Source organism: Rhinolophus sinicus, chromosome 17, assembly GCF_057876585.1.
Source record: "Rhinolophus sinicus isolate RSI-liver-muscle chromosome 17, RSI-T2T, whole genome shotgun sequence".
Taxonomy (NCBI): Eukaryota; Metazoa; Chordata; class Mammalia; order Chiroptera; family Rhinolophidae; genus Rhinolophus; species Rhinolophus sinicus.
This window is the reverse complement of record NC_142517.1, coordinates 70,546,331-70,567,874: the sequence shown is the minus strand read 5'-3', so window position 1 is coordinate 70,567,874 and position 21,544 is coordinate 70,546,331. Positions and strand designations below refer to the sequence as shown.

Sequence of the window (21,544 nt, the reverse complement as noted above, 5' to 3'; positions counted from 1 at the left end):
TGCCTGTATAGATTTCTATAAACTGGAACTTTTAAAGAGGAAGAAGCCCTCACATATGTCTGTGTTGTTTAATGTTAGAATTTCAAGGTGTTTGTTTTATATTATTTTCCTTTTTTTATTTTTAGAGCCCTAATCCATTACTCACCTTTAGTGTCAAGACACATGACAGAATCTACTATATGGTGGCCCCATCGCCGGAAGCCATGCGGATCTGGATGGATGTTATAGTTACTGGGGCAGAAGGTTACACTCACTTCTTGTTGTAGTGAACTGCAGCAACCATCCACTTCAGGGCAGACTGCAATAATCTCTTATAAGAATGAAGCCATATTCAATTGCAGATGGAAAGACCCCACAGACCCATCCCTTTAATTGTGTATAAGCAGAACTCCTTTCATATGAACCAGAAGTCATTTGCAAAAGAGAAAGAAGGAGTTTTAATTTAAAGCTTGGTCATAAATAGCTAAAGAATTGAAGCACCTATGAGGAAGAAAGCACTACTTGGTAAATAGCATCACTTACAGGAATATTTCTTATGAACTATTTTTATCAATTGTTTATTTGGTGAAATAAAATAAACAGTTTACAAAATGTACCTACTTGGAAATATTATTTTAACATCCAAATCATTGACACTATTGGTAATCAATTTTTTTTTTCAAAGGAGAATTTTGTTGAAGGTTATTTTATAAATATAAGCAAATAGGGGCTTGGAGGGGAATACATTTTAGGAGGAATTTTGCCCTAATTTTTAAGTACTGCACCAAAACCAAAGACTTGACATGACTTCTGTTTAATAGTAGTAGTTTCAAGTGATGAACTGCACTATGTTTTAAAATGGTACTTTGATGCCATCAAGTGCCCAAGAAATTGACTTTGAAGAGTCGTCACCAGCATTAGTTACTGTAGATATATAGCTAATCACCTTTTGTAAAAGAAGAAAACAAAAAGCCATGTGTTTTAGAAAGAAGCAATCTTAAACAGACATTCTGCCACATTGGGCAATTAAAATAGAGAATATTTAGTGTTAGCAGCTTCTTTTGTTGAAGATTTCTCCATTCCCAGTGCTGAGAATAAGAGTAATCAGTAGTCGGTATGCTTTAGATTGTTTGGTTTTTTTGTGTTGTGGAACACACCTGTTAATTGTAGCCTCACATATCATAACTATGAAATCAAAGCTGTTTTCACCAAAGAACAGACTAATTAAAATACTTATTTACAGAAGTAGTTTTAGAAAAAAACAAATGAAGTTCAACAATGTTCTCTGTAATGTAATATTTTATTATGTATTTCTTTACACTTAGCCTTTGTTACAGTTAAATTAACTTTTGTTGAATGAAATGACTTCAGGCAAGTCTCTTTGATAACAGTTTTTCAAATGCCATTTATCCTGGTTTGTCATATTGTATGTGTGTTTGTAAGTATGAATGTACTCTTTCCTAAAACTTGGCAAATGAATAGAAGTGGAAAATAATGACTTTACTTAGTAGTACAAGGTAAAATTATTAGAAGTGTATAAATGTCTGTCAGACCTGACTGGGTACAATTTTTTTTTTTACATTTGCAGTATGGTTTGTGTACATGTATACATGTTGCCAATAATACGATTTTGCAACTGGATGACACATGATTTTACTTGAATGGTGAAGGACAAAATCACAATTGCAGAAGACATTTTTATAATCTATTTTTTCAGACATCACTCCTAAACCCAGTAGTGATCTAAAAGAGTGAAATGAAATTGCTAAAATTTTCTTGGTTAATGTAAAGATACAACTTTTCTGTACTGTACTTTACCTTCTTCATAGGATTGTAAAGATATTCTAATCAACTTTATATCTTGCATGATGTAGTAGACCTTTTAAATGTGTGTGTTAAAGAATGTTGAGTTTGAATTAAAATGTTGACTATTTCACATTTGAAAATAAACTCATCTTTCATTAGAAAGTTACCTATTAGTAACATGATGGGGGTGGGGTGGGGTGGATTAATCAACCAAAGTCAATTGTAGAATTTACATAAAGGATGTTGTGTGCTAAGATTGTGATTTCTAGTTTACAAACTGAAGTAATTAGTAGTATCTCTGGTCACATTCTTGTTGCTAACAAAATGAGATAACCCCTGAAAAATCTGACATCTTACTGTCTTTGCACAGATGCAATTAGTACTGAGGATTGCAAGGACTGTGTTTAGTTATCCTTCTATCTAACAAAGAACAAATCATTCAGGTGTGAAGTAAAGCTTTGGGGTTTTAATTTATGGGGACCTGATTTGTCTCCCTGAACTAAGACAGCAGATTTCAGATAAAGAAATTGCCCTTAACAATATGAGTGTATGTCCTTTCACCCCGCTAATGAACACAACATTTACAATAGGTCAAGGGGAATGAATTTGTCTACTTTAAGCCCACCGCTATTAGTAGAAGTATCTTCACTTGACACTAGCCACAATTTTTTCTGATTTGTTAGACCAATAAGGGAGAATAGAGGAAATGACCAATGGGTTTCCCTCCGTTTTTTGTGTACTGTTTTTCCCACTATGAGGACAATTCAGATTTTTTTCATTTTGCTGCACATAAAATGCAAGAAGACCTGGAAAAATACAGTAAGAGAATAAGGACAGGAATTATTGAGGATATTTGCAATTATCCAAAAACCATGGGGAGAAGTGTTTATTGTTAGGGTATAAGGTATAAGGAATACTGAAGTGATGTGCATTGGGCAACACCATATTGATTTGGTCCCTTTGGAGTCTAAAACAGGCTTAATGGAGAACTGGCAAAACAGCTTTGCTACTTTTGGAGTATGTCCTGAAATCAAGTGGCTATCCTTGCTATCTGTTTCTATTCAGTTTTTATTTATCCAACTTTTCCAGTATGTTCCAATAGGATGGGTTCTCAGGACTCCAAAGGTATGCTGGATTCACTGTATCTAACCTTTGCTTTAACTCTAGCACCAATCATTGCTCCAATATTTATGACCAAAATAGTAAAGTGGTTTTATTCAAAGTATTATGCCAACCACAGTAACTTTTGAGTAGAAACAAACTAGGTGAGGCCTTACTTGTTGTTGATGTTGTTGATCAACTTACTTGTTGTTGATGTTGATGAGTAACTTCTCAGAAATTACTTTGAAGGGTATCCATGCTGGAATCCAGAAACCCCGTAGCACAATTTATTCAACCATTTTTCTATCATTGGCCATTTCATTTTTTTTCTTCCATTGTCTCTAAAAAATGATGTATAGTAAATATGCATCCTTATGAACTAGCATTGTTTTCTACAGAATGGTCACAAACTGGGCCCATTGGTTCAGAGGTTATTGAGAATAATGCATATTTTAAATTGTAATAGATGTGGTCAGATTACTTAACAAGAGTTTAGCAATTCACATTTCCACCAACCATACATGAGTATCAGTTTCCCAGCATCTTTGCCAATAGTTGCTCTTTCTAATTTTTGTCAACCTGATGGAGAGAAAAAAATGGCATTTTGTATTTTTAATTCACATTTTTCAATTAGTGAGGTTGAGCATCATGTTTACTCTGTCGAAGAAGAAACATCTAAACTAATAAAGGATTTTTATGAGTTTATTTGCACCAAATTGATGACAATTGCCAGGAAGCAAAATCTCAATGGCTTGAGAAAATATTCCAAAGGATGGCAGTTTTGCAGCTTATTTTATACATTAGAATCAAAGGAGGAGACATAAAGAGGGTTACATGAAATCCATTGGTGGTAGATTAAGACAGTGAAAGAAAGTAAAACGAGGAAATCTCTGGCATTGGATAAAAAGTAAAACAGACACATACTTCTTTTACATTGGTGTGTACAGGATAGTTCATAATTAACATTTACAGCACATAGAGATGATATTCAGGAAACAAGATAACAATGAGGGGTTCTGTTGTCTTCTGGTATGGTGGATGTGCTCTGAAGGTTCTGGAAGAGGAGATTACTCTGACATTTCAAAGGTAAAGATTGAACTTTGTCAAGGAAACTACAGGCCTTGGCGGTGACTACCCACCATGACCCATTTTTAGTTAGGAATTTTTATGTTCAGCCCATCCTGTGGGGTTACCTTTGGTCTCTGAGTTTGTAAGGCCCACCATGCCAGGCTCCCCTGAGCTTGTCAGGCTTACTATGTGACCCCTTTTACGTCCACAACACATACGAACTGCCTATTCACAGACATTTGCCAATTTTATTGGAATTATGTATATATATATATATATATATATATATATATATATATATTAAGAAGTTTTCGGTTTGCTGTAAAGTCAATTTTTCTAAATTCTTTGATTTGAGGTGTCTTTTGCTATTCAAAAAATTTAAATCCACATATAGTCAAACATTTTTATTTGTAATTTGAAGGTTTCAAATCTTGCTTAAGAAAGTCCCTTCTATCCCCAGACTATAAAATATCCTCCGAAGTATATTTAATCGTTTTATTCTACCATTGAGATCGTTCATCAACTGGGATTCATTTTTGCATACAGACTGAGGCAAAGGTCAGAATAATTCAATAGTTAGGCATAGGAAGAGCTAGAATAAAAACGAATTAAACAGGGGTGAAGAAGCAGTGAATATTCATTCCACTCCAGCTATGTATAGGAGCAAGATTAAGGTCAGATCTTAAGAACATTTCCAGTACAGGTTAAAACTCGGGATGAGAGCGACTTATAATGAAGTAAGCCTAGCATTTTATGCTTCAGCTCCCGAGAGTCCGGTTGATGAGACGATTCCGTAGCTAGGAACGTTGTTTACGGTCCTCTCCTCGCTTCCAGTCCTGGATTATCTGCCTGCCCACTGAATAAGCAGTCTACCGAGCGGCCACTCAAACATTCCTAATTGTCAGAGGCCAAAACTCCCTAACAGGAGAACCAACAACCCAAAAGCGAAAGTCTCACAAGAGCGATGACTCTGCCAGGGTGCGCCCTCCCGGTCTTGCAAATCATCCAGGTTCTGACGAACAACTCCCGTCAGCCAGCCGGCCACGCATGCGCAGCCTCAGTTCCTGGGTAGGTCAGCGCGGGGCGCGGAGGCCGCTGGGAAGATGGCGGGACTGGGCCTGGCGTCCGTGGCTGCCTGGGATCCTTGTCGGAGATGGGGCTCCACGGCCTTCGGCTTTCACCGTGGCCTCAGCGCGTTACTTGCACGGAAGCCGGAGAGAACGCCACGGGGGCTCCCAGGTTAGTGTCCGAAAGGCGGGAGTGGGACGCGTGTTTTCGAACATCCCTGGTTTTGTCCGTTTCCGTGCAGTGAATTTTTGGCGCCCCATTCAAAACTGTTCTTCCTCTGTTCTCAGTTACTCCAGTGCTGGGCGTTTTCGACAATTTTGGTAAAGGCTATGGAGAGAGCTCTGCGGTGGTTCGAGGGTATCCTGGGCAGCTCCGGCCCTCGCTGGCATTTACGCCCTTTAGTTTAAGGCTCTTGCTCTCCGCCTGCTTTCTCTGCATTAAGAGCCAAATAGGAAAAATTAACAAGTGCATTTAATGCATTTGATTATTAGTTGCTTTTTCTTTTTTTTTTCTCTGCGGGTTCTAAGGGGTTTACAGGTCGTGATTCTGTGTTAAGATGCTTTGACCTGCCCTCTCTTGGTTTGAGGGAATTTACAATTTGAACATTTTCTTTGTAAAAGTGTAGACAGTGTCATCAAGCCTAATTTCTAGTTTTGCCTTCTCGATGGTTCCGCTCAGTGAAAACCATAATCATTACTTCAAACTAGAATTTGAATAAAAAAATCAGAGCACCTGAATATTTTCTTTATCTTGTGTTTGGTTCTTCCAAGTCCCACTCCATCCCCACGCCCAGCCTCCCATATACATCGTCTGTCTTTCTGAATTGTGCCTTTTTTTAGTTTTTGGTTCTGTTGTTCACACAGCTATCAGATGCATGATTGCTTGGAATGGGAATTGTCATTGCAGATACTCTTTGAGTTAACATTTTTAAACATATATAACCAGTTTAACTTACATTCAATTGTGTACAACCAAAAGACATCATATATATGTTTCTCTGGCAAAATATAGTATGTAATTTCATTACCTAGAGTATAATATTCTTTCATCTATTAGGAACCAGTTATTGAGCACTTATGCACCAGGCTTTGAGTTTGTCCTTATTGTACAAAGATCACTAATGGATGTAATGTTAACCTGTGCACTTATAACTCCCCAAGATTAAATAAATTGTTGTTGTCTCAGGGAGAAATTCCTGGGTTAGGAAGTAGTATCGAAAAGAAGAAAGGAAGGATTTTTTGAGGGCTGAGCTAAGGAAATGGATAATGAACACTTTGGAGATACAACCTGCCAACCAACATAACTGGCTCCTACTAGCCCTGTTTTTCACTAGAACTTTTAAATTTGACATATTTCACTGTGCATTGAAACTTTGAAACAACTTTAAGGCCTCCAATTCCATTTTTTTAAAATCAGCTTCTGAAATCCAAAATGAGGAAAACTTTATCAGCTCTCATGAAGAGACTGAGAAGTTTTTATTAGTCACAGTAAAGTGGAGGAAGGTTTCATGTAATATAAAAGAAGAAATTTTTTGGTCTGGTAAAAGACTAATGAAATACACAAACCTAATTTCTTTGGAAGGAGGAGGTGGGATTGTAAATGACTTCCTGGTTTTTAAATATCTTTCTACATTTTTTTTAAGAGCAAGTATTGATTTTATAGTAGGGAAAGAACTTTAAAAGCAATAAAATGGAGTAATTTGTAAGGTTTACCAGTTGTGCTGTTGTACTTAAATTGCACTGAGATCTATGTGTACCAGTCACAGAAAGTCAAACCAACAAATAAAGCACAGTGATTGCAGAGTCCTATGAGAAATCTTTTTCCAAAAATTATACTATCATATGTTTTTCAAGGTTACTTGTAAAGAAACTGTTCATTGAGTGCACCTCAGCTGATAGGGAATCATGATTAGCTATTACCATGTCCCATGATTTAGTGGGTAGAAAGGGAGTCAGTAATAAAAGGGGCACAGCACCTCCTCCTTTGAAACAGTTTCTCAAGGGCCGACTAACTTTGTTTCTCCCTCTCCCCACCAGAAAGTAGAGGGTGCCAAACTACTCAAACATTTTTAAAAGAAAATTAGAAGGCAAAAATATCACAAGAGAAGGCTAAAATTGGTGTAAGTAAATCTGAATGTTGATTGATGCTGTTTAGGAGAGATGATACAGCAGCAACAGGAGAATATTTTTGATGAGTCTCTGTCTTGTTGCCTTGAAATTTCTACCTCATTGTGTATTTTGGAAGAATCAAGATTAAACCTTGCAGGCCGACCTGTAGCTCAGGCGGTTGGAGCTCCATGCTCCTAATGCCGAAGGCTGCCGGGTCAATTCCCACAAGGACCAGTGGACTCTCAACCACAAGGTTGCCGGTTCAACTCCTTGATTCCCGCAAGGGATGGTGGGCTCTTCCCCCTGCAACTAAGATTGAACACGGCATCTTGAGCTGAGCTGCCACTGAGCTCCCACATGTCTCAGTTGGAGCACATCCTCTCTACCACAAAGTTGCCAGTTCAACTCCCACAAGGGATGGTGGGCTGCACCCCCTGCAACTAACAACGGCAACTGGACCTGGAGTTGAGCTGCGCCCTCCATGACCACGATTGAAAGGACAACTTGACTTGGAAAAAATCCTGGAAGTACACATTGTTCCCCAATAAAGTCCTGTTCCCCTTCCCCGATAAAATCTTAAAAAAAAAAAAAAAAAAAAAGATTAAACCTTGCTCAAAAAAGATACTGATTTTGAAATGATTTTAAAAATATGTAAAATGAGAAACAGAAACTCATAGACACAGACAATAGTTCAGTGGTTACCAGAGGGTAAGGGGGGCGGGGGGTAGGAGATGAGGGTAAGGGGAATTAAATATATGGTAATGGAAGGAGAACTGACTCTGGGTGATGAACACACAATGGGATTTATAGATGATGTAATACAGAATTATACACCTGAAATCTATGTAATTTTACTAGCAATTGTCACCCCGATAAATTTAATAAAATTTTTAAAAAAATGCACAAACTTGTGACTAATATTTCAAGTCTGTTTTAGTTTTTCCTATTAAACGGAAATAGTATTTGACATTAGTTTGACAAGTTAACAAAGTTAAGATTGAAAATATATATGGTTTTCCAAAAACAGTATTTACAAATTATAGTTTATGTTTTGTGTACTTTGTTTAGCTTGCAGACAAAAGTCATCAGTCTCTTTCCTTAGTCGACCAGACCTTCCAAACCTGGCTTATAAAAGATTAAAAGGCAAAAGTCCAGGAATTATCTTCATCCCTGGCTATGTTTCTAGTATGAATGGTACAAAAGCATTGGCGATTGAGGAGTTTTGCAGCTCTCTAGGTCACGCCTATATAAGGTAGGAGCAACATATTTTAAAGAAAATATTACTGCTATTTAGTATGGCAGCGAAGAATTACTTCTGTTCTAACCAATTAAAGCAAATGCCAGCATTTTTATAGTTTAATTTCTTTTAATGGCCTGTAAACTTTCATCTTGTGATTTAGAGTTCTGTAAATGCAAGTTTTAAAAGGCCTTTTTTAAAGGTCTTTGTGCCACACTCACATGCTGGCAGGAAAGGAAAATAGTGATAACTAAGCTCTATAGCTACAATAACCTAACATGTCAAGAAGCCAGTATACTAGTTGGCTTTCTTGTAATCTTTTGTAATTGTATTGTGGTTTTCCATTAAGGATTTAAGGACTTTTATTTGACGTCTGTTTATTACCTTACTTTTAATGCATGTATTTAAAAATACTATGTGTTCGTAAAAGTACAGTAAGTCCTCACTTACCGTCGTTGATAAGTTCTGCGACTTTAAGTGAAACAATGTATAATGAAACCAATTTACCATGGGCTAATTAATACGAACAAGAACTAATTTCCTATGACATCTCATCAACATTATAACAAAACAACCTTGAACAAAACGACATTATTGGAGGACCTGCTGTATTGTGAAATTAGCATTATGTAATTCACGTTTCCATTGAGTTTTTTTCCCCCCCTCACTCTTTCATCTGAATTTGTGTAAGCATAAATAGCGATATGTGTTGTATAACTAAAACTTGATTTCACAATTCATAAAATTTCATATTGATAATTATTTTAGTGAAATAACATGTTTACGTTGTTGTTATTAGATTTATTTACCTATAAAAATCATTTATTCAGTGCGTGATTTGCCATAAGAAATAGTACTGTGTTTCCCCAAAAATAAGACCTAGTCGGACAATCAGCGTCTTTTGGAGCAAAAATTAATATAAGACCCGGTCTTATTTTACTATAATATACGGCTAGGTCTAATATAATATAGTACAGTATAGTATAATATAGTATAGTATAATATAACATAGCATAATACAATATAAATATATATAATATACTGGGCATTATATTAATTTTTGCTCCAAAAGATACATTAGAGCTGATTGTATGGCTAGGTCTTATTTTTGGAGAAACACTGTATGGTTTGGTAGAAAGATCCCAGGTCTGGAATTCAAGAAACATGGATTCTAGAATCAATTCTCGCAATAACTATGACAAGCTGAATCAGTTAATAAACACTGGACCTATTTTCTTCATTAAAAAAGGAAGAGGTTGGATTAAAGATTATTTCTGAATTATTTTCTAGCTAGCACTAACAGCCTAAAAATCTGTTCATCTAAATTTTGAGAAGAGTAGTTTCACTAACATTCACTCAATAGATCTAGGAAATATAGCTTTTAAGAATAAAACAAATAAATATAAATAAAAATAAAAACTTTTAGACGTTGGTCAATATATTGGCAGAAATTATGTCAATTATATGGATTTAGTGTTTTTTCTTTTATCAAATTAAGTAAATTATTTCATTTTCCTGCTCAGAATTCTTAAAAATCTGTTCTGACTTAACTGTTATTCTGAATCTTTTTTTAATATCAAATTATTCACTTTTTTATTAGTTTCAGGTGTACAGAACAATGTAATAGTTAGACATTTACACCCTTCACAACTGAATATCTTTTGCAAGTAGGCTTTTACAGCACTAGATGCTGTAAAACATACAAAGAATTATAAAACATGGCCATTGCCCTTAAGAATCTTTTATCGGGATGGGAAAACAGGATAAAATACATCTGAGAAACTGAACAAAAATACTCATCAAAATGTGATTGCATCAAAAAATCAATACACTTAATTGTATAAAGTGAGAAAAAGAAAACTAGGGGTTGAAGTGGATAGAAAAGACTTTATAAAGGAATGCTGAAAAATAGTTAGGATTTGAGTAAGAAGTAAGGGGCCTACCCTGAGCAAAACAACGGACTATCAGAAATATTGCCGTCATTCTCCCTTTTTGTCCACAAAAAATTTTGAATCAAGAAATTGTCATTCTACCAGTTCTTGGATTTAAATTGAGATTATGAGAGCTATAACCAGTTCTTATTGCCCTATAAGATATATGTGGGTTTTCTGCATTTTTGATACATGTGAAATACATTTTCTTTTTAAAGGTATATTATATAATTGTGATGAGAGTATAGTATGTACGGACTGTTAAATGGTACTATAGTAAATTGTAGCCTGTGTATATCTTTATAAATCTTTATGGAGTATAACCCTTCACTACAAATTTTTAATTTGATCAAGTTCCTTTCTATTTGCTTTTATCAAAACTTCATTAACGTCTAATCACCATTAACTACTGATTGTATTTTAGCTTGTTATAAGAGATTTTATCTTCTGTTTACACTCCAATTTCTGAGTTTAATTTTGTTGTGATTGTGGCTGTAAAATTTAGATCTTGAAGGAGGAAATGGTTAGTTTTGTATATTATACAAGAAGTGGTATATATGGCTAGATGAAAATGTTTTCTTAATGTCCTGTCACTATGCCTAAAATAAAATTGAGTCAGACCTAAGGAATATAACATGGTTTTAGGGCTGGTATTCTCTCATAGTTATTTCTATTAGAATTTTTAATTCTAGATTTGGGAATGTGTCCTAGAGTATTGAGACTGCTAGACAGACTTTTGTTACTGTGTTTAAAAGTCCTAAACTGCTGCATATGTTTGAATTATCTGTGTCTTTTGGTTAGGGTTCAGCAAGAATGAACTCTATTTTTTACTTATAACTGTATTAGTGTCACTAAATGGTTATAATTTCATTTGTTAAGGGGCTGTACATGTATTTCGCATCTTCACCATATATTTGGATGGCAACTGTAAAAGATACAGCAAGTAGAAATGTCCAGTTGCCCACCAAGGCAGGGAAAAAGGAGAATTAGTTGGTACCATTCTCCCCTCTTCTCCCTGATCTTTCTTCTACCTGTCTTGGACTGAAGGGAAATAACTGTGATTTAGATTCAACAGCTGCCTCGTTACACTATTTTCCAATGATCCAAAATTATTTTGCTATATACCTAAAGAAAAATTTTAATTTCTTCTTCCTCCATCACTTAAAAATCTCTTATCTGTAAGAAAATATGTATACGCTATATATCACGTATATAGTCTTACTAGGATTTATTAGTTTTCAACAGATTTTAAGAATCAGAAAAACGTGAAAGCTTTAAATTTGAATAAAGGAATTCTTTTATCTTCCACTTCTATTCATTTAGAATGTATTATAATATTCAGTGTGTGAGGTTTACATGCCTACCCACTATGAAGACCGCAGAGATAGAAATGAGATGGTTTTCTTCCTTCAAGATCTTGTAATCTCACAGGAATGATCAGACACGTACACACACAAACAGTCTTATAAAGCAGGATATAAGAAATTGATTGTGATTGATAAAAATAAAATCTGTAGAGGTTTCATTAGGTAGAGTTTTTTTTGTTTTGTTTTGTTTTTCCCAACTTGTCTGAGAAGCCTTTCTAGCAAAAAAAGTTTCATTTGGAGTAAGCTCTGAGAGAGGATATTACTAATGAAGGTGATGGGAGAAGGTATTCCAGGTGAAGGAAATAGTGTGAGCCCCGAAACAGAGACAGAAAACGTAGAACCTATTTTAGAAACAGCAAGGTGATCAATTTGGCTAAGGCAGTAATTTCTTCTGATGAAATGATAAAAGGTCCATCTGAGGTGGCCAGAACATAATGGTCTAAAAAAAATAGGTTAAAGCACTAAATTTTTATGTTGTATGTCACTGGAGCCACTGAAATTAATGCCATATCAATATAATCTTTTAGAAAAAACCTGAGAGGTATAGAGTGATCCATTTGGAGAGACTAGTCATACAGGTATAGCTAGGAGGCTACTGCGATAGGCTAGTTTTAAGGTGACAAAGACCTGCACCAAGATACTGGTCTTACCAAATTACAGAGAAAGGGATGAATGGGAGAAGAAGTGAGTGAGTGAGGATGGTCCAGGACAGCCAATGTTCTATACCCTGGAAAAACAAACTTGAAGAAATGACCTTGAAGCCCGCCCTTGAAGAAGTGACATTCTAGTCATAGAGAGACAAATATTCAAAACTTGATTGCAACACACAATATGAAAAGTGTTCTTTGAGTACATACAAAAGGGACTCACTTATACTAAACAGGGTAGATGTGTCAAAGAATGTTCCTCAAAGGAGGTGACATGACTTAAAGGATGACTAGGAATTTGGGTGGGGAAAGAAGGCCTAGGCAGTGGAACATGATGCAAAGGCTCAAAGTTATGGACGGGCTTATCTAGGACTTGGGAGTAGTTCTATATGACTAGGGTTTACAGTAATCTGCACGAGTCGTATGATACTTCATAACTTATTGAATTGAGACCTTGAGAGGTAAAATTCACAGATCAGGCAGACTTTGAACCTGAAGAACTAGAAAGTTGGAAGGAGAAGCAAACTAAGTGGATGGGCTAGTGATGATGAATTTGATTCTGATCTCCTCTTTCCTTTCCACTAATTTAGTAAATATACACTAAGCACTTGCCGGGTACTGACCTAGGCACTGGGAAAGCAGTGGTGGAAAATAACAAAGCAAAGCCTGTGCCTATATGGAGCTTCTATTCTAATGTGGGAGACAGATCACAAACAAATAACCAAATATCATATATAGTGTCAAGTATCAGTATTTGCTATGAAGAAAATAAAACAGGGTAAGGAAATAGAGAATGGTGAAAGAAGCACAATTTTAGGTTGAATGGTCACAGAAGGCCTCTCTGGGGCTGTAATATTTGAAATCAAGTGAGAGAGTAATCTAAGTGGATATCGGGAGGTAGAGTATTCCAAGTGGAGGGAAAAGCTGACGTAAAACTCCTGAGGCAGAAACAGGGGTGATGTGTTCCATTAACTTCAAGAAGTAAAGTGAGCGTATAATTGGGAGAAAGAGAAAACAGTGAGAAATGAGATCAGAGAAGTAGTCACGGGCCAAAGTATAGTAAGGACTTCAAATTTTATTTAAAGATTATAGAAAGCCTTTGGAGGGTTTGTACAAGACAAGATTTTTGTTTTAAAAGGGTCACTGACTACAGTGTGGGGAACAGACTGTGAGGGTGAAAAATGGAAAAGGAGACTCTTGTCTTAGTCTGGTTGAGAGAGGGTGGTGACTTAGACCAGGCTGGTTGCAGTGGAGGGGGTCAAAAAGTAAGTGGCTATAAGAGATATTTGACGGTTCAACCAATAGGATTTGCTGACATATACTCGTATATTGACTTCAGTGTTTTTATTTTAATATATTTTTGGCATTGTAATAATGATGAATGTGCTATCTTCCTTAAAAATCAGAGAAGCAAATATATAGATAGACATCTAGATATAGATATATATTTTCCATTTTTCCAGGTTTGATTACTCAGGAGTTGGAAATTCAGATGGTAACTTACAAGAATGTACAGTGGGAAGATGGAGAAAAGATGTTCTTTCTATAATTGATGACTTAGCTGTAGGACCACAGGTGACTGTTTTTGTTTAATTGTTGACTATAATCTTGTGACATTTGAGCTGTTTTGTTAGATACGAACATTTAATATTTTAAATGTTTAACAATCAATTTTGATATTTGCTTTGAAATAGTTCTGTCATTTTCACTTTCTTATAAAGTGTAAGTAGCATTTTACTTTCTATAAATTTTATTTTTGTAATTCTCTATTATATTTAACAAAAAGTAATCAATTTTAATTCTACTTTGTGTCAAATATTAAAAGTCTTAGAGCCAAAGGATATAAAAGAAGAAAGTACATACATTCTATTAAATTACTCACTCCCCTTAGAGACAAGAAAAAGAAATTCCTCTTTAAAACTATGTATTTTTATTTTTAGATACTAGTTGGATCTAGCCTTGGTGGATGGCTTATGTTTCATGCCGCAATTGCACGGCCACAAAAAGTTGTGGCTCTTATTGGTGTAGCTACAGCTGTAGATGGCGTTGTGACACAGTTTAATCAGCTTCCTGTTGAGGTAAGTCACAGGAAACCTCAGGGGGAACCTCTTGTCATTCTTCTGCTCCTTCTGTCTTTGAATATTTATTCATGTATTACCCTTTGACTTAACAAGGTCTGACAATTAAGTTCACAAACTTGTTGCAACAATGTTTCCAACATTTTTTTTGGTATCGGAGGGATTATTCATTATGAATTTGTACCAATTGCATAAACAGTTAACCAAGTTTACTATTTGGAAATGCTGAAAAGGCTGCATGAAAAAGTTAGACAAAAACTACGTGAACTTTTTGCCAACAATTCATGGCTCTTGCATCACGACAATGCACCGGCTCACACGGCACTGTCTGTCAGGGAGTTTTTAGCCAGGAAACAAATAACTGTATTGGAACACCCTCCCTACTCACGTGATCTGGCCCCCGATGACTTCATTCCTTACCCAAAGATAAAGGAAATATTGAAAGGAAGACATTTTGATGACATTCAGGACATCAAGGGTAATGTGACGACAGCTCTGAAGGCCATTCCAGATAAAGAGTTCCAAAGTTGCTTTGAAGGGTGAACTAGGCTCTGGCATTGGTGCATAGCTTCCCAAGGGGAGTACTTCGAAGGTGACCATAGTGATCTTCAGCAATGAGGTATATAGGATGAGTTTGCAAACTTAATTGTCCGTCCTTGTTGACCCATCTTGTGATTTAGCTGCTTTTTATATACAATCTCTTTGCTTTGTTACTTGGTCTCTTGTTTAAGGCTTCCTTTTCTCCAGTCCCTTCAATCATTCTCTCAAATAATTGAGCCACATTAATGAAATTGCACTTTAAATTTCTTTTTTTAGCCACATTTTCTTTATTAATCACATTTACTTAGATAGCATACGTCGTACATTATGGTATTTTCTTGTACCTCTTATTCTTATTTTGTGGAATAAGGGAAATAGTACCTATTCTTCTGACCATGTTAGACTTGACTAATCAATCATGAAACTTTTTAGCTTGAAAGCAGTCCTAGGTCCTTTCTTAGCAGAGGTCTCCAAACACACACTGTCAATCAAAATTAGCACCCAGGAGATGAGACTTGCCATTCCTGATTTAGACACTTAGTTGGCATTCCTTTTTTGCCAGTTGCCACTCCTAATTCTCACCTTGAAAAATAAAAGGTGCTTTTCAGTACGTATTAGCACGTCCTTCAGCAGATCATGCTAGAAATGAGATTTCTGAAATAACTGGCAAGGCAGTTAGTTTAGTATACTTTATTATTGGACATATGTTTAAGCACTTCAGCTGTCTGCAAACAAAGAAATAGTAGGTAACCGCTGTTTGTTTTTGTGTGTTATTTATTTATTTATGTTTGCAATCATTTGAGTTCTCCTTGGGTGTTTTCCACACACACACACACAAGGGATCTAAATTTCACCTGTGGGACTAACATCCTGTCAGCCATGCAGCCCAGAATAAAAGAAAAACAGTCTAGAGCAGTGATTCAAAAAGTATAGTCCCCAGGCTAGAAATGCATATTTTTAAGCTTCACCCAAGACTTGCTGAATCAGAAACTGGGCGTGTGGCCCAGTAATCTGTTTTGAACAAGTCTCTCAGGTGAAGTTGGAGAAGCCTGCTCTAGAGAATGGAGGAGCAGGAGGAGAAAAAGGAGAAAAGCATATATAGCGTTGATTCGTAACATGTCATTGACTTTTGCCTCAAATTCTGCATAGAACTCAGTGCCATATTATCTGTTCTAAGTTTATTCATAGTTCATGTTGTTCTTCCCAGCTCCTTGAAAAATGGTATTGACTGTATAGTCAGGTTTTTCATATGACTTCCTATCAGGGCTAAAATTGTGAAGCTGGTTTTTCTTGCACTTATCTCCCATTTGTGAATTTTTTTTTCTTCACTTTCTTGATTGTTTCTCATACATAGTTGCTCAGTGTCCTCATGCTGCTATATTTTCCTGCCATTGCATCTTTCTGCATCTAAATCTTGGACCACTCACCCCATCCTCTAACCCAGTAATACAGTGCTTCTCATGGTAGGAAATTATTTCAAGAACATCACTGATTGGAAAGGAATTGATTAACAATTTGGGAGAATTATTGGTAAATGGCAAGATCTGCGTACATTTCTGTTTATGTGTGTATAGTCATATCACTCAGAAAAAGGATATGGTAGATACCCACTAAGTGACTAAGAAGATCTGTAGTCGGAGCATATTTTGCTAATCCTAAATCAGACCAGCAAATGGCCATTAACAGATACATATTAAGCCCTTGTTAATTAAAAGCACATGTAAGAAAAGAGTAGGGACACTAGGATCACTATCTTTTTTTTTTTTTTCACCCACACAGCTAGCCCTAACAGTGTCAAGGGAGTAGAATTGGAGATTTTCATTATTTTCTCTAGCCCTGGGATCTTAAGACCCAGCATTTCGCATTGTGCGGGACCTTGTCTTCCCACTTCACGGACTCTAATCATTGTCTCCTTCTTTGGACACAAGAGGGCGCCAGACAGGAGGCACAGCTGTTTGGAACCAAAACTTCACAATCACGTTGTCTTGCTTGATACAGTTTCTTTTTGTTGTAGACCTTATGCATATTATACATTTTTTTTTTGGTTAATGCTGTTTTTGCTATTTCTGAACTTTTTTTTTTTTTGGAGGATTCGGGACATATTACATTTTATATAAAGTTTGTTCTTCAAATGGACAATATTCAATTCAGTAGCAGGTAACAGCTAGTTGAAGGCAAGGATGCTTAAAATGAAACTGTTATTAATTGTGTCTCAATAATTATGATAGTTCCTTCTTCATCTAATAACCAGTGCAACTAAGTTTTAATTACTGAAATTATAAATTCAGGAGTAATCCTGACTAGTTTGAGGATAACTGAATTATCATTTTTGCTTTAAATATTTGGTTCACATGTTTTAATGCAGAAAAATCCCATGATATTAATATAGATTCATATATCTTATAGCTTTTTGATTTTCATTAATTTCAAATCATTTGAAACAGATATTTAAAAGTATGCATTTCAGACATACAGCTTTTTTCACTGAAATAAATTGACTTCAACTGCTCAATTCAACTGAATCAAATCTTTTTGGAATTTAAAAAAATGCATTAAAATGCCTAAATATACAGAGGGTGACAAAAAAATGTATACACATTTTAAGAAAGCAAAAAACTATTAAAATTATAATATTCTTTATATACCGATAGCAAAAAATGAATACAAGTCAAGTTTGACATCTGCAATTACAAGAGGTGCTCAAATTGGTTGCCATCAGCGTCCAGACACCTGATTACGGCGAACTATTGCGTGAGCAACATTGACCAAAGTGTCTACTTGTATCCATTTTTTTGGCATCCCCGGTATATATAGATTATATTGTAAATATTTTATTGCTTAAATTCTTGTTTTCCTTTACATATTTGCAATAAATTTACAACTTTAAACATGGAAAAATCATATCTTTATTGAAAATTTAAATACAAAATTTTTCAAATATATGTGGTTTTTCTTTCCTTATATTTTTATTTTTGATAAGATGCCCACTTGTTTTTCTAGTCAGAAATGCCCTTCATATTATATGATTGCAAGAGTCTTAAAACTACACAGTATGTATCTTGATTTATCATTTTCAAGTTCTGATAATATTTACAGAGAATTTATTCGTATACGTATAAACCTTTTTGCTCAAAGATATTCATGGAAGTATCCAGCAGTATAGGAATAGTCAAGTCAATTATCTTAGATTGATTATAGTGGACTATTATGTGGTCTTTAAAATTTTTCATAGAATTTTTAAAACCCAGAAATATGTATTAAATAAGTAAAGCAGCATAGAAAACTATGCATGAATGTGTAATAGGTATGTATTTTATATATTACATATATAAAAATCAAATACAGTGGATCCTCAAATAATGTTTTTCTTTAAACATCATTTTGTTATAATGTTGATGAGCTGCCTTAGGAATTTAACGTTTGTTTTTACCAATTAGCCTAAATTAAAATTGATTTCATTATATGTCATTTCACTTAAAGTCTCAGAACCTATGGATGATGTTAAGTGAGGACTTACTATACACATAGAAAAATACTGGAAGGAAATAAGCCATAATATTAATGGTTGTTATATCCACTAGGTGAGGTAGGATTATGGATGATTTATTTCTTTTTATATAAATTCCCCATGTTTTCTGTAATGAGTATATGTTACTTTTATTAGGAAAATTGTTTAAGACAAATTAAATCTAAATGTGAAAATTCTTCAAGAATCAAAAGATACCCAATGTTTCATTTTAAGGCAGTAAGTGTAGAAATATCATTGCTCAGTTTTTAGGAAGTATTTGGAAGACGTCATTGTCAGCCAAAACAAATTTTTTTTCTCATTCCATAGGACTCTGAAAGGCAGAAACTGTACATTTTTATTTATACTCAGTACTTGATTGTCTCAGAATACATACTGTCTTATTTTTCCGTTTTTAGTTCTATGCTTGATCCTTCTTTTCTTCGTACCCCATCCCCATTTTAGTAACTTCTCATATAGGTGCTAAAAGTTTATGATTTTGAAATCTAAACAATTTTTATTGCTAAGATTTGATTTTATTAATATGAATGATATCTGAAATTATATATATTTGGAATATAATATATTCCAAGAAATTATTGTGTTTTTCTCCCCTTCATTTTCCCTTTTAGTTGGGGTGAAGCAACACCTGATTTAAGATTTTACCTGATAAAGTTAGTTAAATCTAAGTTTGAATCCTAGCCACAGTTCTACCTTTCAACTTTGAACATATTTAACTTCTCTAAACTGTAATATCCTTTTTTGTAAAAATGAAATAATAACTGAATTATTTGAATCTTATGAGATGCGATGTGTAAAATAACTGTCACAGTGCCTTGCCTGTAGTATTTAATTACTGATAATTATCATTGATATATTTTTATCTCTTTTCCTCTTCCTCAAGGACTGCTTTCCATGTTATTTAAGACTGTTCCATGTGTTAATGTTTCGTGAATACTTTTATTTTCCTAATTTTTCCCAATAGGTAAAAAAAGAAATAGAGATGAAAGGCGTGTGGAACATGCCATCAAAATACAGTGAAGAAGGAGTTTATCACGTTCCATACAGTTTCATTAAAGAGGCGGAACACCACTGCTTGTTACATAGTCCTATTCCTGTGAACTGCCCTATCAGATTGCTCCATGGCATGAAAGATGACATCGTGCCTTGGCATACATCGATGCAGGTTGCAGACCGAGTAGTCAGCAGGGATGTAGATGTCATCCTCCGAAAAGATAGTGATCACCGAATGAAGGAAAAAGCAGACATTCAACTTCTTGTTTGCACTATTGATGACTTAATTGATAAGCTTTCAACTATAGTTAACTAGAGTCACATTTTTAGTTGGTGTGTGAACTGATGGATCCAGAAGATTGGAAGAGAGATAACAAAAGGAAGATCCTGATACTCAGAAGATTTTTCCTCTTAATCTCTATTTTGTAATTATCACATGAGTATTTATTTAATGATGTATTAGCACTTAAGTGATACAAATTGTGAAGAAAGTACAGTCTGTCTGTATCCTCAAGGGATTGGCTTCAGGATCCCACCCCTAACACGCCTCAGACACCGCAATCTGAGGATGCTCAAGTCCATTATATAAAACGGCATAGCATTTGCATACAACCTACGAACATCCTCCTGTGTACTTTAAATCACCTCTAGATTATTTATAATATCTAAAACAATGTAATGCTGTGTAAATATTTGTTATACTGTATTGTTTAGGGATCAACTTTCTGGAGTTTTTCTTAAAATATTTTTGATCCATGGTTGGTTAAATCCAGGGGTGTGGGATCTGCAGATATGAAGGGCTGACTATACCAGCTGCTGTTTGGAAAGTTTTCTCCTTCAACTTTCTGATATTTTTTTCATTAAAATATTTTCTGTTTTTTCATTAAAGAGATGTTTAACTTCTAATGCTTTTGCTAACTGTGCCAGCTTTTAATTGTGTTCTCTTCTTAGAATTATTAATAAAGCTTAATTTTGGGGGGTTTTGTTTCGTATCATTGTAGATGGAGATTTGTAAAATTCTGATTTTAAAATCCAATTCACGAAATATAGGAAAATAAATCTGAAATGATTGGAGAAATGTCTTAAGCATAATAAAGTTCAAAAAATAAAGGTACATATATATTCTGCTTGTTATATTTGAGCTTAAAATTAAGGTTATCTTTTAAAGGCTCAAAACTACAGTGATAAAAAGGAGCTACATCATTTCTACATTTTGGCTTTATGTAATATATTTGGGGGAATTTCATCTTAAATGCATTTTCATAACCTAAAGAAGTAATTAATTTTATATATTATTGCCTACCTGCAGAAACATTTCTGTTTTATTAAGTACCTTAAGTCCAAATAGCCAAGTGGTTACCATCTAAATCAGAGGACTTTCTGAAGTGCAAATATATTAAGAAAATGTGAAATGCAAATATAAAGTTTTAATAACTAAAATGAGCTTGTGCAGTAGTCAGCCTTGATATTATTGAGTTGATGTTTTTTAGCTTTTAAATTTGGTTGGGCTTTAGTCTGCTTGGATTATGTCTGTCAAAGTAAAAAAACATGACATATATTAAGAAAGAATGTTGGGACAAATTTCTTGTGCCAAAAAGAGTTAACATAGCAGGCCTGACTGCTTATCCTCAGACCAGCTTACAAGGTTGGCCCATGGCTGTCGTCTGGGAACTTGAATTTTAAGAGGAGTCCACTATTCCCAGTACTGATAAAAGTGTCTCAGTGTGCCTCAACTTTGCAAAAAATATGGTTTGTGCTGAACACCTTTCCTTCTGGGAGTCTGGAATTTTGGTAGGTGCTAGGCAGAGCCTACCTAAGTGATCAGCTCCCAATAAAAACGGGACACTGAGTTGAACAAGCTTCCCCGGTGGACATTTCACATATGCTGTCACAACTCTGCTGGGGGAATTAAGTTCATCCTGTGTGACTCCACTGGGAGAGAATTCTTGGAAGCTTGTGCCTAGTTTTCCCCGCAGGTTCCTTTTCCTTTGCTGATTTTGCTTCTTATCCTTCCACTAATGAATCCTAGTTGTGAGTAGAACTACACACCTAGTGTGGTGAGTCCTAACAAATCCTTGAACCTGGGGGTGGTCTT

General features: G+C 35.1%; 2 protein-coding genes across 26 annotated transcripts in view; both read left to right on the top strand.

Annotated features, from left to right (window-relative positions):
• Positions 1 to 1,915, top strand: part of PHLDB2 (pleckstrin homology like domain family B member 2) — a 229,646-nt gene extending 227,731 nt beyond the window's left edge. For all 25 annotated transcript variants that reach the window (XM_074332137.2, XM_088794210.1, XM_074332058.2 and 22 more), the window contains one exon: positions 126 to 1,915. In XM_074332137.2, coding sequence (XP_074188238.2) covers positions 126 to 266 — 141 coding nt within the window. In that variant the 3' untranslated portion in view covers positions 267 to 1,915. The remainder of the gene's footprint in view (positions 1 to 125) is intronic.
• A 2,940-nt stretch (positions 1,916 to 4,855) lies between these two features.
• Positions 4,856 to 20,563, top strand: ABHD10 (abhydrolase domain containing 10, depalmitoylase). The gene is made up of 5 exons (XM_019715183.3): positions 4,856 to 5,193; positions 8,199 to 8,382; positions 13,776 to 13,887; positions 14,253 to 14,390; positions 19,421 to 20,563. Exons 1-5 carry the CDS (start codon positions 5,058 to 5,060, stop codon positions 19,763 to 19,765), a joined length of 915 nt encoding a protein of 304 aa, XP_019570742.1. The 5' UTR covers positions 4,856 to 5,057; the 3' UTR covers positions 19,766 to 20,563.
• Positions 20,564 to 21,544: the final 981 nt, after the last annotated feature.